At 42.9% G+C, this 15,831-nt stretch overlaps 1 protein-coding gene across 3 annotated transcripts in view; it reads right to left on the bottom strand.

Annotated features, from left to right (window-relative positions):
- The window catches only part of Tox (thymocyte selection associated high mobility group box), a 289,722-nt gene extending 274,114 nt beyond the window's left edge, over window positions 1–15,608 (bottom strand). For 2 of the 3 annotated variants that reach the window (XM_085677030.2, XM_085677031.2), the window contains exon 1: window positions 15,227–15,606. In XM_085677030.2, the coding sequence (XP_085533156.2) occupies window positions 15,227–15,328 (102 nt within the window). In that variant the 5' untranslated portion in view covers window positions 15,329–15,606. Of the gene's footprint in view, window positions 1–15,226 lie in introns of all 3 variants that reach the window. The other variant, XM_085677029.2, reaches the window with a different exon arrangement.
- Window positions 15,609–15,831: the final 223 nt, after the last annotated feature.

The raw sequence follows: 15,831 nt of genomic DNA, 5'->3' as shown, positions 1-15,831 counted from the left end.
CGCACACTCATTCACCTAGCACGTGACCCTCTCAAGTAAGAATTGAGTCCTTTTTTTTTTAAATATTCAATCCCATGTTGGTCATGAGCACAGTATCACTTTGCCTTCACATCCCCAGTGGTGAGATTCCAGGTGTGCACGTCTATCCTTAGTAAGTACATTTTAGAGAGGAACCCACATGAGCCACGGACAATAAGCCTTTGATTTCCATTCCAACTTCCCTATCTCCTTCTACTTAGATCAACATGTCCCTGACCACTCCCACTTCTGCGAGTGAGTCTCATTCCAGGAAGCCCTTCCTTTTAGCCAGACACAATTATCCACCCAGAAGTCTCAATCCACGACCTCATTCCAGTAGTTTAAGCCACCATATCATATGCCCTACCTTCCGTAGCCCAGAACCTCACACCTCCAAGTTTTTCTTCATATTCAGTGCTTGGCATGCTTTGATTAGAGTTGCTACAGCATTACACTTTTACTAGGGAACAAATTTTGATGTGTGAATAGTTAGCACTGATGCATCTCTCAGATGGTCAGAATTCTGTCACTCCCTGTGACTCCCACTTTCTTCCTACCAACAGGGAGCAAAGGCTAAATTTTAATATTTATGTAGCGTTTCCTTACTTCATAGACAAGAGGTAGGTTTTCCTCTGTTCTCTAGCTATGACACCATGTGTTCCTAGCCCCCAAAGCTTGTTCTACTTGGTTTCTTCAGAGTTATCTGTTTAGTTTGATTAGCTTTGTTTGGCTGCAAAGATTTGACTGCAGGCAGACGAAGCATGTACTCAGACACTGAATGACAACCCCCAGTCTCTATACTCGACCATGGAGTGGCAACCTCCAGTCTCTGCGCTCAACCATTGAGTGGCACCCCAGTCTCTGTACTCAACCGTTAAGCACCCCCTGACTCATGTCACTTAGAAAAACAGAAGTCTAAAAATTGATCCAAAGAATCAGAAGTAACTCTCCTCTTTTTTGTCACTCAAATTTTAAGGCCAGTTGAAGTTCCGCCTCCTCTAAGCAGACACAGGAGATCCTCCGGCATCAACTCCTTTCCTCTTTTCTGACACTCACACTACGACTTCACGTTCTCTGTCACAGCAGTTAGGCCTCAATTTTGTCATGGTTATTTGTTTTCTACCAAGACCAGTCTGGGACCAGATCTTTCCCTTCCCTCAGCCTCTCGCTTGCCCCCTGCACATTGAAGACAAGGCTGACTTGTTATCAAGACCAAAGCTATAAAGCAGGTGCACTCCATATAAAAAGTCTGCTTACACTGAAATATTTCATTTCACCTGTGTGCAAGCATTTATATGGGATCTGCACCAGATCAACCTCAACATCAGAGCTTATAGTGGAAATGGTACCAGGCTGTGAGTGCAAGAGTCAACATGCGAATGGCCTTAATACTTTTACTGCTATGGTCTCTGTTTCATAAATTTCATCAATATTATCTATCTATCTATCTATTTATCTATCTATCTATCTATCTATCGATCTATCCATCTACCTGTGTCTATCTATCTACCTACCTATATATAGATATAATATATTCCCCATATATATTATATATATCATATGCATTTAAGATATTCATCCTTGCCTGAGCTCTCAGGAACATGTATAAATTAGTCTTTTAGAACATTAGAAAAATGTCACCCCGTACAAAAAAAAAAAAAGGAATATCTAAAACACAACAGAGTTTTCTTTGCCATTTTAAAGGCACGGTAGTGCCTCCCTTTAGCTACCACCCCACAGCAGAGCACAGGACGGCCAAATTATTAGTGGCCATTTTGTATGTTTTAAAATATGGTAACATAGCATTTCAGAGCCCAGAATAAAGTCAAATCTCCTCGGGGCATTCTCAGGCTTCAAGGTCCCCATTCTTTCCGCCCCCCTCCTTATTACTACCATTATATTAAACATGACCCGGGCACTGGCCTTTTTTTTGCCTAATCAAAAAGATACAGAAGCAGCTCTGTGTTGAATCTACTATCCAAGTATCAAACTTCGACATCCACCAAATGAAAAATGTAGGCGGCACATTCGTTAAGAATCCCAGCATATTGGAGGCAGAGGCAGGCAGATCTCTGTGAGTTCAAGGCCAGCCTGGCCTACAAAGTGAGCGCCTGTGTCCAGAAATAAACAATAAAAAATAAAATTCTCTTCTGTTTTTACGTTAGTCAACTGTTGATTCATCTGAGTTATTGTCGCTAAAATTACCTTGCGAGGAAGCTTTTACCACCATTTAAAATCACGTGCGTATCACACTGGGGCCAGTTCAACACGATACACCCATTGCTGCATCTCGGCAAAGAAATACTTATCGGAAATATCGCCAGCTTTTACGTCATCAACCAAGGATGGATTTTTTAAATTAACACTGATATGCTTATTAATGTCACTTTACAATAAGAATTACTTTGCTTTTAAAATAAATTCAAATACACTATGAACCTCTACATCTCAGGAATACATTGTTTTTTCTCCACCTCATCCCTACGAGATCTATCCTGACGACCTACAAGTTTTAGCCAGGTAACTGACCTTAGAACATTTTCCCACCGACTTAGGATTTTCCTTTCTTTTGAAAGTGTCGTTAGGGAGGGTGAGTGAGAGCAGAGCAAGAGACACACTTCACATAACGAGTGTCATAAGAAAAATATGTTCGGGCAGACGTTCCCCAGCTTGTAGCTAAGAAGCATTTACATCATCCAGGCATACTATAAGTGCAGAGTAAAAGAAAGAAATCTCGAAATAGATTTTTGTTCTACTTTCAAACTCTGAAGCTAAGAGAACACAAGTGTTTCACTTAAGAAATGAATAAAGCATGATTTCAATGTGCGCGCGCGCACACACACACACACACACACACACCTTTCTCCTTTAGAAACTGCACATCAGACAGCACGTTTTTTGGCACGGCTGACCTGCGGAGATATGGAGCTAAGCGCAGTTCTGAATTCACTCACTCTGATATGCACACATGATACGCAATTAAAATCGCCATTCACATTCCTGCCGGCTGTCAGTCATGAGGAAAGCCTTTCTGACAAGGCTCAGCGAAGCGTACCCACAGACTGCTCCACAGGAGCTCAGACAGTAGCGGCTCTGCTTACTAGCAAGAACAGGTTCTGTTCTGAGAAATCATTAGGCTCCAAGGGCCAGACTCGTTCGTTAAAAATGAAAATGTCAACAAGATTGCATCTGGAAAGCTATGTGATGTCATATCTAGAAAATAGAAACTGCTTTAAAAAAGAAAAGTCTAGCCCTCACAACTGAGGGACTCCTTAAAACCCTTTCCCCCTGTTGAGACCTACAAGTAATGACCCTACAGAGCAGACTATTAAAGGAAACCCTCTCCCATTTCTACTTCATTATGAAGGGTTTGCAGTGGAATTTGAAAATTTTCTAAATAGATGAGGACTCTACAGCCATACGCAAAGTGACCGTCCAGTCTATCAACCAATGGGAAACAAACTTTTGTAATCACGAGAATATGTAGCAGGTGAGAAATACTGTAGTCATCAAAATCCTCAATTTACAAAGCTCTACAGAAAATGTTATGAACATAAATCCTTCCCAGATGAACCTGGAGAAAACTCTGCTTATAAGTTAGCTTCTGTTGAAGACTGAGCCCAAGACAGGGTCCTGCCTAATAGTGCATTAGTGTGCTTTAAAGCCCCAAGTCCATAAAGTAATGCAGGGAAATTGAATGCAGGATGCTTGCTAGTCTGCAGCTGTATCTGTTGTGAGCAACTAGCCTTGGATTGCAGATTTGGAACAAGTTAATATTATCAGATGTTGAAATATTTGCCTCCTTACTTATGAGGCCCTGTAAGAGAGAGAACGCCTACATCCTGACCATTAGCAGTCATGACAAATCGCCTTGCTAATGAACGTTACACACGGAAAGTGCCGTCACTGATTAAAGTACAATTTCCCACTACCAGAGAGAGACAGAGAACTGGGGGCTCCAGCAGTGGGGTGACTCTGATACTCTGCCAACAGCCCTCCAGGGCTCAGTGAGATGTTTAGAGAAACACTCTCCACCCCATATGATCGTATGCTGACAGCCTATGTGTATACAACAGGTTTTTAAACAGCTTAGGTTTGAGCTGATGAGCCATGAAAAAGAGATGTGTCTTAACTATTTGGCCTCCTTGCAAGTATATGTTAGAGAATATTTTTAGCGTGGATTTTCTTTTCTCCTGCTCTTGCTGTCTTTGTCCCCACCCCCCCAAACACTGCGTGTGCTTTGCATTTCACATAAAATCATTCCTTTGTCAGTTCCTTTGTTGGTGCAAAATTGGCAGCAGTTCAAATTCAAAGTACTCGTATTCATTTACTGACCAATGCCATTGTAGTTCACACCAGCCAGGCAGCTAAGCGCTACCGACATAAAAGACCTGCCCGACCACTGGCGAATAATGTGTACATTTCTACAGAGCTTAAACCTTCAAGCTTTGCCTGGAACTAACAATACAGTATATCTTATCATTCCCTTTTCACAAGCAGGCAGCTGCTGAAACGCTTGCCACTTCAAAATATCAATGGCTTGCCAGGGTTGTCCTCAACACACCCTGTCAAACTCCTGTATCCTGTGTAATGAAAATGGTGCAGGGCTGAGAGCTGGCAATTGTGTCAAATTCTGCTGTAAGGGTATGATGTGCAAAGAACAATGTATGACAACCGTAGAGACTACAAACAATGGCACTGGGCCAGGGACTTCATAGATCACAACTGTGCCTGTACATATTTGATTTTAGGCATTATATATTTAGAGCATGACAAATGCACCATTGTACACTAGGTTTCCCCCCACGGAAGCTCCTCCCACTCGCAGTCTTGATGATGGGAAAAGTTTTGTTTTCTTTTTCTCCTCTGAAAGATGTTCAAGGCTCTCTCTCTCTCTCTCTCTCTCTCTCTCTCTCTCTCTCTCTCTCTCTCTCTGTCATACAGATATTCACTCTCACTCAATGTTATCAAAATGAATAACTAAAGCCAGAAAATACAAACCCAATAGGAGAAAACAAGGTCTTTTTCACTTAACACTTTGTGTTCTCTCAAAGGACACGAAAACAAGAGTTACCTTCTATGGACAGGGGGTAGGGAGACAATTAGACTATCCCCATGCCTATGAATTGTTGTTGTCTGCCTAATTTCAATGCAGATAAATGCTGGCTTACTGATTTGCAAAGTTTTCCAGCAAAATGAAAATCCCCTATGAATATAATCTTTGTATGCATAAAAGATGGCTTAGGAAGTTTTTACTAGTGTTGTTTCCCTATGCCAAAAGAGCAATTAAGAAAACAATATTTCACTACTGCCTCAGGTCTACAGACCAACATTAATTAATTTCTCTTTATATTATAAATATCTTCTCCCCTTGCTTGATTTACTCCGAGTACTTAAAATAATTCTGGTTACGTAAAAGCTGTTTTACTCTTAAATGTCTCCTTAAATAACATGTAAGGTTTCACTCTTCTTGCATTGTAATTCTTAATTACAAAGGGGCTCAGAGCTGTTACCATTGGACACTAGTTCAGTAAGTGAATGCGGAAATGGAAACATTTTGTGGGAGATTAGTATGAATATATATTAATCTCTTCTCCGACCCAGCTTAGGGTACAAAACCTTTATCACACAAGTAGCTTGGAGTGGAATTAACTGACTAGAGGCTATGGAAAATGAACAGATGCACTGTGAAGGTCTTAATAAATATTTTGGAAAGAGCCTAGGTGGTTTAGGTGCTTAGGGGTGCTGACCTTTGCTATGTTGATTAGCGGGACAATGATGCATTATTAACACGCAGCAGCTGTACCTGAACTGCTACCATGAATATAATAGCCTTTTATAGCCACCAGGGGAGTGAGTAGGAGGCCTTTATTAACCACCAGACATGATTAGCACATTATGTGAACTTTAACAGGCAAATTATCTCTTATTGAAATATAATGTTGGTTATAACTAATTGTAAACATGATTTTCAAAATGTCTCGGTGAAATATCCCAGTGTCTTAGCTCCGCTTGGCTCATTATGGGTTGGTAATGGACAAGAAAAGCACGTTCCACTGTGGTACAAGATGCACTCCCCAAAAGGCAGGGTGTGCTGCACAAGCCTGACTCTAAAATTCCCTAGTATTACAATTAAGGAAGACTCTTCACAAGCTGGAAACGCTACGCTGGGATTTTCCCCCTGCCTTCTTTTGATTACTTTAAGCAGTTCCTAAAAGATTGGTTTTGCAGTAATTTTTTTAGAGTTACCTTGAAAAATAACAGCATAATTTATTTCAAAGGCTTAATTTTGGGAGAGGAAAGATTATGCCATTAGCCTTAGTAACTGAGCACAGCTCTGAGAGTCCATTACGAGCAGCCTTTTATGCCTGAGCAGAAAGTCATTAACATAAAATAAATCATTAGCTTTGATATTAAGCTTTTACTATCTGCAGGTTTCCATGATTAATGTTCATGACTGCATCTGCCAAATGATAAAATATACTTTTGTTGAAAGGTTATCTTGCCTTTTTATTATTAACATTTTTCTTTATACAATTGCTACTGGCATTTTAGGCTAAGGAGTACTGACTTCAAAAAGAACTGGTATTTACCATGCTGACAAGATACCAATACCTGCAAACCTTCCTCAATCCTCTCTATATCAACCATTTCATTGAGTTAAAGACTTAAGGAGATCAAGCAGCACAGTCTTCTAATGTTGACTGCAGTTTCTGTAGACCCAGCTGAGCCATTCACTAATTCATTATTCATATAATATTGCAAATATCTGACTTGTATATCAAGGGAAAGGGCAGAGAGGTGGCCTAGATTCTCTGAAGTCAGGGGCCTTCCTCGTGGGTTGTTCTAAACGTTTGTCCTATCTTCTAACACTGCAGATCAGGCACCTGGCCCCATATATAGCATCTTTCTCGTTAGGTACAAGGCTTCTGACTGAGGAGAAGGAAAAAGAAAACTTTTCCAGAGAGGCTTACCAATATTTCAGAAAAGGGATCACAAACCACCCCGATGCAGATCCCACCTTTCCCCTTTTCTCTTTTGCCCTCCAAAGATTTTATCTCTTTCACTAACATCCAAAAGATTCACCCGTGTGAAACTTCTTAGAACAGCCCTATCAGGGTAGGAGAAGCAGAAAGGAGCCCAGCACAGTGTTTGTTACAGCGTACCATTCTTCAAACCACTCAATCTCTTTACCAAAGGGTCACAAAAGAACCCATTCCTACTGGATTCTTATTAACACGAGGCTCAGGAGATCCTGGACACAGGCAAGAACAAGGCACGAGGTGTTAGTATCAGAACTTTGAGCCAGTTTCGGACAAAGTTAGGTTTTTCCAGACAAGGACAAGCAGAGCTAGAGGGAGTCACACCCTCTCAGGGTTGGGTTGATTTTACTTAGAGGCAAATGAAACAGGCTTATTATGAGGTCTCATCCCAAACTATCAAAAAAAAAAAAAAAAGTCTTTTCTTGAGAAAAGCCTGGAGTTTTCCTCAGAAAGAACTAGTTCTCTGGTCTACTAGATAATACCACATGTCCAACTAAAGTCCAAAAGCATCTTCCCCTCAGAAATATGGCTAAGTTTCTTAAAAGGGAGTAATCTTTGGGGATTCCTAGTAGCTGGGATGATTTCCTTAATTGCTGTTCTTGTACACATTGATTGATGAAGTCTGTCAGTGAGGATGAAGTCGCCCATACATTTATGGTCAGAAATAGATTGAGGACCATGAGAGAAACACACTCACACACAGAAACACACTCACACACAGAAACACACTCACAAACAGAAACACACTCACAAACCCAAATACATACATTACACAAATACTGTGCACTCACAATTTCTCTGAAGAAGACAATGCTGATGGTGGCATTCATGACCTCATTCGAAGGACATTTGATACAGAAGCTTATTTCATTGCTGTCACGGGCCAGACACATGAAGCTTGTGAATACACTTGGTTTCTCCAAACATTTCACATTTTCCTGGCCACTGGCAAAGGTTCTTAACAGTTAAATATGTCTTTGTTTTATTAGGAATCCTTTAAATACAGATTTTATAAAAGGTCACAATTTAAGGGTGAGAAGAAACAACAGACACTTGGCTAAAGCAGACCCACTTAAAACTTTACAATTAAAAAAACTGGATAAGAGAAATAGCGCATAGTGCTATGGGTGCCATGACATCTGGCATTGTACATACGCAGCAGAGATGATTTTTCCTGAGTAAAATGGAAACTAAAGGCTTCCATTTTATAATAAAATTTTTATAAAATTTTGAAATTTTGATAATTTCAAAAATTATCTTAGAACTTTTTCATCAAGTTAGGCAAACTCTTAAGAGATCAAACTGGGGCACAATGGGGGAAATTCTGCTCCCTCCCTCATGAAAGGAGAGAAGTTTCTTCCAGGGAGGACCTTGCTCCTCCCTATTCTGCTAACAGGGAGGACCTTGCTCCTCCCTATTCTGCTAACAGGGAGGACTTTGCTCCTCCCTATTTTGCTAACAGGGTGGACCTTGCTCCTCCCTATTCCGCTAATGGGAGAACCTTGCTCCTCCCTATTCTGCTAACAGGGAGGGCCTTGCTCCTCCCTACTCTGCTAACTTGATTGTCCAACCAAGCAAACAGTGTTATAATGCCCCAGTTCCCAACAGCAAGGTGCTAGGAAAACACATGCTAGAACCAGACAAAGGTCAAGCTGGTTAATGCGGACTACACATCGCCAAGCATGATGGAAGGTGCTGTTATAATTAACAGGCTGTTGGCACTTCTATTACAAACCACATTTCTAAGCAGTCTATAATTCAACTGTTTTTACAGAGAAATTGCTCCTCAGAACAAAACGTGGCATCGAAGGATCAGAACCAAAATGTTCAAGTTCATTAGAGTAGATGTAAGCTGCATCATTTTGGCATGCCAGGTTCCCCTAAAGCAAATCACCATGGACCACAGCAGACCAGGGACTACTGAGTCAGAAAAGCACATGTCCAGAGAACTGAAAAGATGTCAAAAACTCAAGGTGAAGGCAAATACAACAAAAAGCATGGCATCCTTAAAACTGTAAACAAATTAAGCATTCAGTTTAAATAAACAACATGACCAAGTATTGTGTCTAGACACTTCAAATGGAAGCTTCCTGCAGGTAACAACTGTGGTTGGGATGGTTGAGGCTCCAGTAGCTATGGCAATGATGAATGGCAGTCAGTCTTCCTTTCCTTACAAGTATAGACTCTAGGATTGGGTTTGCATGAGTTTTGGTCTAAGCAAAAGTGTTTAACCAACTCAGGATGATCAATAGATCATATTTATTGAGACATGAAACAAACTCCTACATAGAACTTCTTGGAAACACTTAAATGTGATGTGATTAATTCATCAACGCTGCACGGCTAACTCTTCCCATTTTAGTTTTTAGTGGGTGTTCTTATAAAAAATATACGCAAATGGTAAACATGTTGTCTCTGGAAGAGTAACATGCTTAACTTACTATATGTGCCAACTGGGGGCCACAGATTCAGGTTTGATTTTTTTTTTTTTCTGAGACAGGGCTTCTCTGTGTAGCCCTGGCTGTCCTAGAACTCGCTCTGTAGACCAGGCTGGCCTTGAACTCAGAAATCACCTGCCTCTGTTTCCCAAGTGCAGGAATTAAAGGTGTGCATCACGACTGCCTGGCCACAGTCTCATTTTAGTACTCCTCTGGAGTGCAACAGAAGCTTTCTTGCTGAGGGATGAGCTCCATGGAGTACGTCTCTAAACTTTAAGCTTATTGGATAGTAGGAGGAAGACAATGGCCTAGAAAAAATAGTCACAGTCACTTTTCCTCTACAGCACCCCAGCTGGGTTTCTCTGCCCATTACATTATGACTGTGGAGTTGGGGTGGATAGCGACTGGGGGTGGGCGTTGGGAAAAAGTAAGCAAGTACCTCAGTTCTAATTAGCCATAAAATACAACCAGGGTCTTTCAGGAAGAATGGATAGGTTAGTAAGATTATGTGATGACGTTAACAGGAAGGGGGACAAGGCTGTCATAACCATCGAGTCAAAGGCCTGCAAAGGAGGAGGGCTGAGAGCAGGGAACACAGCCATCACGTGCTCAGATGAAGAATGAGAATGAGCAGGACAGTATCCAGGCCAGGGTTGATCAAGGAGTGAAGGCAGTGGAGAAGGGCTGTGGGGCAGGCTATGAAAAGCCTAGACACCCAAACACATCCCTCTCCTCCAGCATCCTAGGCTGTCCCTCCTGAGCCGAACCCCTCACATGTACAAAATACTGTGAAAAGACCACAAATAGCCCATACACCAAAGCAGCATCGACTTCCTTACTTCCTCTTGTTTCAATTTTACTTTTTACTGCTATCCTGTTCTTAATCTCTTTGCAAGCACATCAGAAAGATAATTTCAGCCCTACACTACCTATTCAAGTAGATATTAAATATTACTCTAGGTTTTATACCTAAGCAAACTATCAAGTCTCCTTAGTATCGTCATCCAGTAACTGTCAAAATATACAATAAACTTCCAGAATACTAGGCCACATATGCTGTGTTAAAAATACTATCTTTGCAGTGTAATTTTTGGCACATTTAAAAACTGGGATGGGTGACGTTAAAAGATCTCACAAAGTCAAGATAACTACAATTAAAGGGGTTTTTTTATGCTTTCAGATTTAGTGTCCCAAATAATATGATTTCTTGCTTTATGCTTTCTTGTCTAAATAAATAAATTCATCATCCATCTTATATAAGGCTCCAGTCCATACAACTCCTAAGGAAGCTTTGCCTATACAAATGTACTGAGTATCAAGATAGATAGATAGATAGATAGATAGATAGATAGATAGATAGATAGATAGATAATTAATAGAAGTTCTAACAGATTAGACAAAATTAATGAATTATGACACTCTAACTTGCCTATAACAGTCCCTCTCTTCCCCTTCCATCTTCCTCCCTCCTGTTTCCCCTCCTTCCAGCTACCTCTTCTCTTACATTTTTTTCATCAAAACAGGAATAATGGCTCCATCTCAGTGTGCTTGCAAGTCCTGTATTTTAGGCATGATGCGGTCTTCCACATTAAAGAACAATGCATACTACAATCTAACAAGGGAAATAAATTCAAAGAAGATCCTATAGAGACTATGATTAATATTGCTTTACTCAAAAGTTATCACAGCTGTAATATCTGCCCACAAACGATCTTTCCTCTTGAATTTACATGGAAAGAGTATTCACGTTCCATTTTCATTGCAATCAAAAGCACAGAATTCCAAATAACGACCATTCTTTACTTTGTATGTAACTAGTATTAAGTCTGAGTTTACATGTAGGGCTCCCGGTTTTTAAATCCACCAATGGAAGACTCAGGACATGAGCCCATAAAAGCAGCTTCTGTGAACTGTAAACCCTATGATTCTCCCCCCGCCCCCGACTGCTGGCCGAGGTCAGTATCCCTATCATTAGCCAAGCCATAACATAATTGTATTACTGCTCCTCATGTGTGGGCAGATACTGAGCAATAACAGAACACACCACATCACTGCAAAAATGAAACAAGTGCCATGTCTTTGTCCCATTTTAGCATAAAATCAGTGAAAACAGTCTTTAGAAATGACACTGCACTAAGAAACCGAAAGCTGTCATTACTCTGTAGGTATACGTTCAAACTGATGATTTGACATCTCCAACTAGAACAAAAAAATAGAACTATATTTTGCTACTGAACTCCAATTGGGAGCTCATTTAATCTAATTTCTTTTGGTAGCATTCAGTTCAATTAAGGAATACGCCGTTACTTAAAATAGCCTAATTAGATGAAACGCTGCTCTGGTGCCCATCTTCCAATGTCTACCATAGAACTCAGGTTTCAGTTGCAGGAAGTGTAGGCTGTTTCCTCCAGCTTACACGCTTTTGGCCAGTCTCTGGGCTCCATCGCTCTCTCAAAAGCTGACCTACATAGAGGACAGAGCGTGCACCATGCCAGCAGTTGTAGCGGTTTGCCTACAGGAAGGGACACCTCGCTCGCTGGCTATCACCGACACCATTTGCCTGGTTCCCCCAGTGGGCTACGTGGAAATGAAGGCCACTTTGCACTGTGATGTGTTCATCATGCGCCGGGCTCTCACAAAAGAGCACCGGGTTAAACTGCTTCCTAATGTGCCTCCTACAGAGTTTATTAACTGAAAAATCTAAATAGTGTTTTGGCAATGCACAGAGAGCGGTGGGGCTGGGAAGTGTCAGCGAAGGAAAACAACCACATTTCACTTCAGAAAAGCTCAGAAAGAGGATATTCATTTTCTCAATTAGGGTCTCTTCTGACGTTGAAAAAAAAAATGCCACCGGAAAACTCTATTTACAGCTGTAAGACACCAGGGCCCAGAGAGCTATGGCTCCGCCGGGACTTAGCACACCAACTTTAAACAGTACAGTGCTGACAGGTTTAAAATAAAGATAATTAGCAATTTATGATCTTATCAACCTGTTAAAAACAAATAGCCCAGCAAAGTGACCCTTATTTCTAATGAACTATATTTCATTACATCTCAGAAGGAGAACAGATTGACTTTGTAATCTTGTCTCTCTGACCCAACTTAGGCTTTGCTGAACCCAGACACGGATTTCTTTTTTCCACCTTTCCAAACTTCTCCCCTCTTCTTCCACATCTCCACACATCGCTGCAAAATGAGTACTAATTGACTCAGTCCCAAGCAATTCAAACAGTGGATCTAGGCAGGAATTTTATACCAATGCCAATCGCGATGGAGTAGGAACCAAGTGCCTGCCTGGGCTTCTGTGGGATCTGGAAACCTTCTCAGTAAATTTAATACAATCAAGGGTCGGTGACAAACATATTTGATAGACTGAGACACAGGGATGGGCAGGGGAGTTCCTGGAGGAACATTTCCAGGAGGTCTTTCTCTGCTAGAAGAAACAAGTCTTATGACTTGGCATTTTCAAAAATCCATTCTTCCCTGGGTAAGTTAAATAGAAGACTTGCAACTAGTCTATAGAAAGGATGGCTAATTTGCATTTAAAAAGAACAGTTTGCTTCTTCCACACAGGGTGACTTAAAAGGAACTTCAATGAGCGAGCAAAGAACTGGTGAAGACTTTCAAAATTAATTTATTCAATTCACAGCACAACCCTCTAAAATTATTTAAGGTACTTAATTGGAAAATGGTTTAATATATTGAAGTAATTCCTGATTTTTCCAAAGCATTTAACTTTTAAATTAAATGTGACCCTACTTTCACAAGAATGATGAGTGAAATGTGTATTCAAGTCATTACCTTCTTTTTGGGAGCCTAAACTCACTGATAAATGCAATCAGACTTGTGTAGCTTTACTGCCAAAAACGGGGCTGATTTTTTGATTCTGGTAGCAACAACACAACAGGTCTTTTAATCCCCAAGATAGACCTGCTACTTTAAAGAAAAAAGTAATCATAGTCTTGTTAAAAGCAAAATAAAAGGTACCAAGCACAAAACCCGGGGTTTTAAACCCAGAACAGATTATAGGCTGCAAGAATGGTGTCACCAGCAAATAGTGAAACTCCTTGGCACAAACGCCTATGCTTTCTGAAGTTTCAGGTACCTTCCAACTTGCTTCTGGCTCAAGAGCTCCCTGTGTGTGAGTCTTTGTATTTTACCCGCTTCCCTAACTCCTAATCTTCTTGCACACACCTCTTTTCCTGAGTATTAAAGTGGACAAGGCACCCAGTTGCTTCTCCACGGGGTAATGCCTGCATAACTCATAACTCTCAGGGTTCTCCCTCCTTCTCTCTCCCTCCTTCCCTCCCTCTCTCCCTCCCCCTCCCTCCGTCTGTGTGTGTGTTTATGTGTGTTGTGTGTGTCTGCGCAGGTGTGTGTGTGTGTGTGTGTGTGTGTGTGTGTGTGTAATGACCAAAACTGAGAGCTGAGAACTACTAGCCTGTCTCATGTTAGGGAGCCCAGGGGCTGGGGGTGTAGCCCACCAAACACCTCTACATCACATGTAAAAGTGATGGCTCCCCAGGAAACAAATGTTGGGAGTCCAAAAGACTTTCCGGGTGAAATTCACCTACAGGTCCATGAGCAGTGCCTGAAGGGACTGGGAGAATCTGGGGATTTATTATCAAGTCAGAACTGGGAGCCCCAAAGGCCCGCCACGTTTTTCAGAGAACTCTCCCCACCAACTTCTGTAGGCCAGGACTACTTAGATGCTGCCAACAAGACCCAGGCAAGGATAGTGGTGGTCTATGGCTGCTCCTGGGAGCAAGTCCTTGGTGTTCCTCTCGGGTTTTGCTTGCTTGAAGTCAGGAGAGTAAAGACTTCCCTAGAAACCCCTGACTGTCCTATCCTTGGGCCAAGCCGAGCTCCCGGACCAGTTTCTGCCAGTGTCTTCATTCTGGGTCACCAGCATGAAATGCCTTTCTCCTGTCCCGGGTGGCCCTTTCACTGGGTGGTCAGCCAACTATGGTGTAGCCCAACTACAGCCTGGGGACCAGTGTCGGAGCTTTACACTTGAACGCGAAGCGCTACCTTGGCTTCCAGTGAACTTGCTATTTCCACGCACCCCAAACGGGAGCTGTTTCCCCAAAGCATAATTCGACTAGCCCACTGAGCCCTGGGCCACAAGGGCCAGCGTCGGAACTCCGGCTCTGTTGCCGGAAAAGAAAACAAAAGAGTTATAGAATAATTTTCAGGAACGCCAGAGCCTCAGGGGTCCCGGTACCCTGGCTCCTGGCTGCTCCTCTTGCAAGTGAACCAGAGCAAGGAAGCGATGCCACGAGCTCCGGTTGTCCAAGAAAGGGAGGGAGAAGAAGGAACTAGAAAATAAAATGAATTCTCCTACTCTGCCTCAGTTCCCGGACCCCGGACACACCCCCAAAGTATTCCGTGTGTTTTCTCTCTCAATCGCTCGCTCTTTTTTAATGTCTCCCGGAAAACCAAAGCAGGGATCCTTAGTGGCGAACAGCAGGAAGGAAAGAATCCGAGCAAATCGTGTCACTTTCCGCACAATCGCGTTGTTTGGCAAACCCCCGGAGCTGCTCCACAATATTTACTACCCGAGCGCACGCAGCGCCGCCCGCCGCGGGCTGCGACCGAGCGCGCCCGGGACGGGCCTCCGCGAGCCGGCCCAGTCCGCCCTGCCGGCCCCAGCGCGGCCCGGCCACCGCCGCCCCCCTCCCGGGATCGAGCCGCCAGAATCGGTGCAGACAAAAGCAGAGCGTTCACCTTGTTGCAATAGTAGGGGTCCAGGCAGGGAGAAGGTCCCAGACAGGGAGCGGCGGGAGCAGCAGCGGGCTGGGCTGGAGGTGGATAAAATCTTACGTCCATTTCACTCTCACATCAAGCAACTCCTTTTCTTTTCCTTTTTGAAAAAAAAAAAGTGCTCAGCAAAAAACAAGCTTAGACGGAACAGAGAGAGGCGTCTGGGCTCAGGAGTAAAAGAAACACCTTCCTTCCCTCACATCCGTTTGCGGTTTGTTTAAGAAGAGGAGAAAAAAAAAAGAAAAAAGAGGAAAAAAAATAGAGGGTGGAAAAGCGCTCAACTCTCCCCCCGAAGCCGCGGCGCGCACCCGTCCACGCCGAGCGCGCAGCCTGCCTGGTCCGCGGGCCCCGGCGCTCTCGGCCCCGCCGCTGCCGGGCAGGTAACTTCACGCGCTCATTGTCCCCCCCGCCCGCCGCCCCATCCCCGCCTCCCGCGCCCCTCGCCGCCCGGCACTCGCGCTCGGGCTCGAGGTACTGGGCGTTTTATTGGAGACTCTGCCTTGCTCTGCTTTTAGTTTTTTTTCTCTCCACGTTAGAGGCCTGGGATGGGGGAGTCTAGGGGGTACCGG

Source organism: Myodes glareolus, chromosome 16 (assembly GCF_982192425.1).
Source record: "Myodes glareolus chromosome 16, mMyoGla1.1, whole genome shotgun sequence".
NCBI classification, from domain to species: domain Eukaryota; kingdom Metazoa; phylum Chordata; class Mammalia; order Rodentia; family Cricetidae; genus Myodes; species Myodes glareolus.
This window is presented reverse-complemented; position numbering and strand designations above follow the sequence as displayed.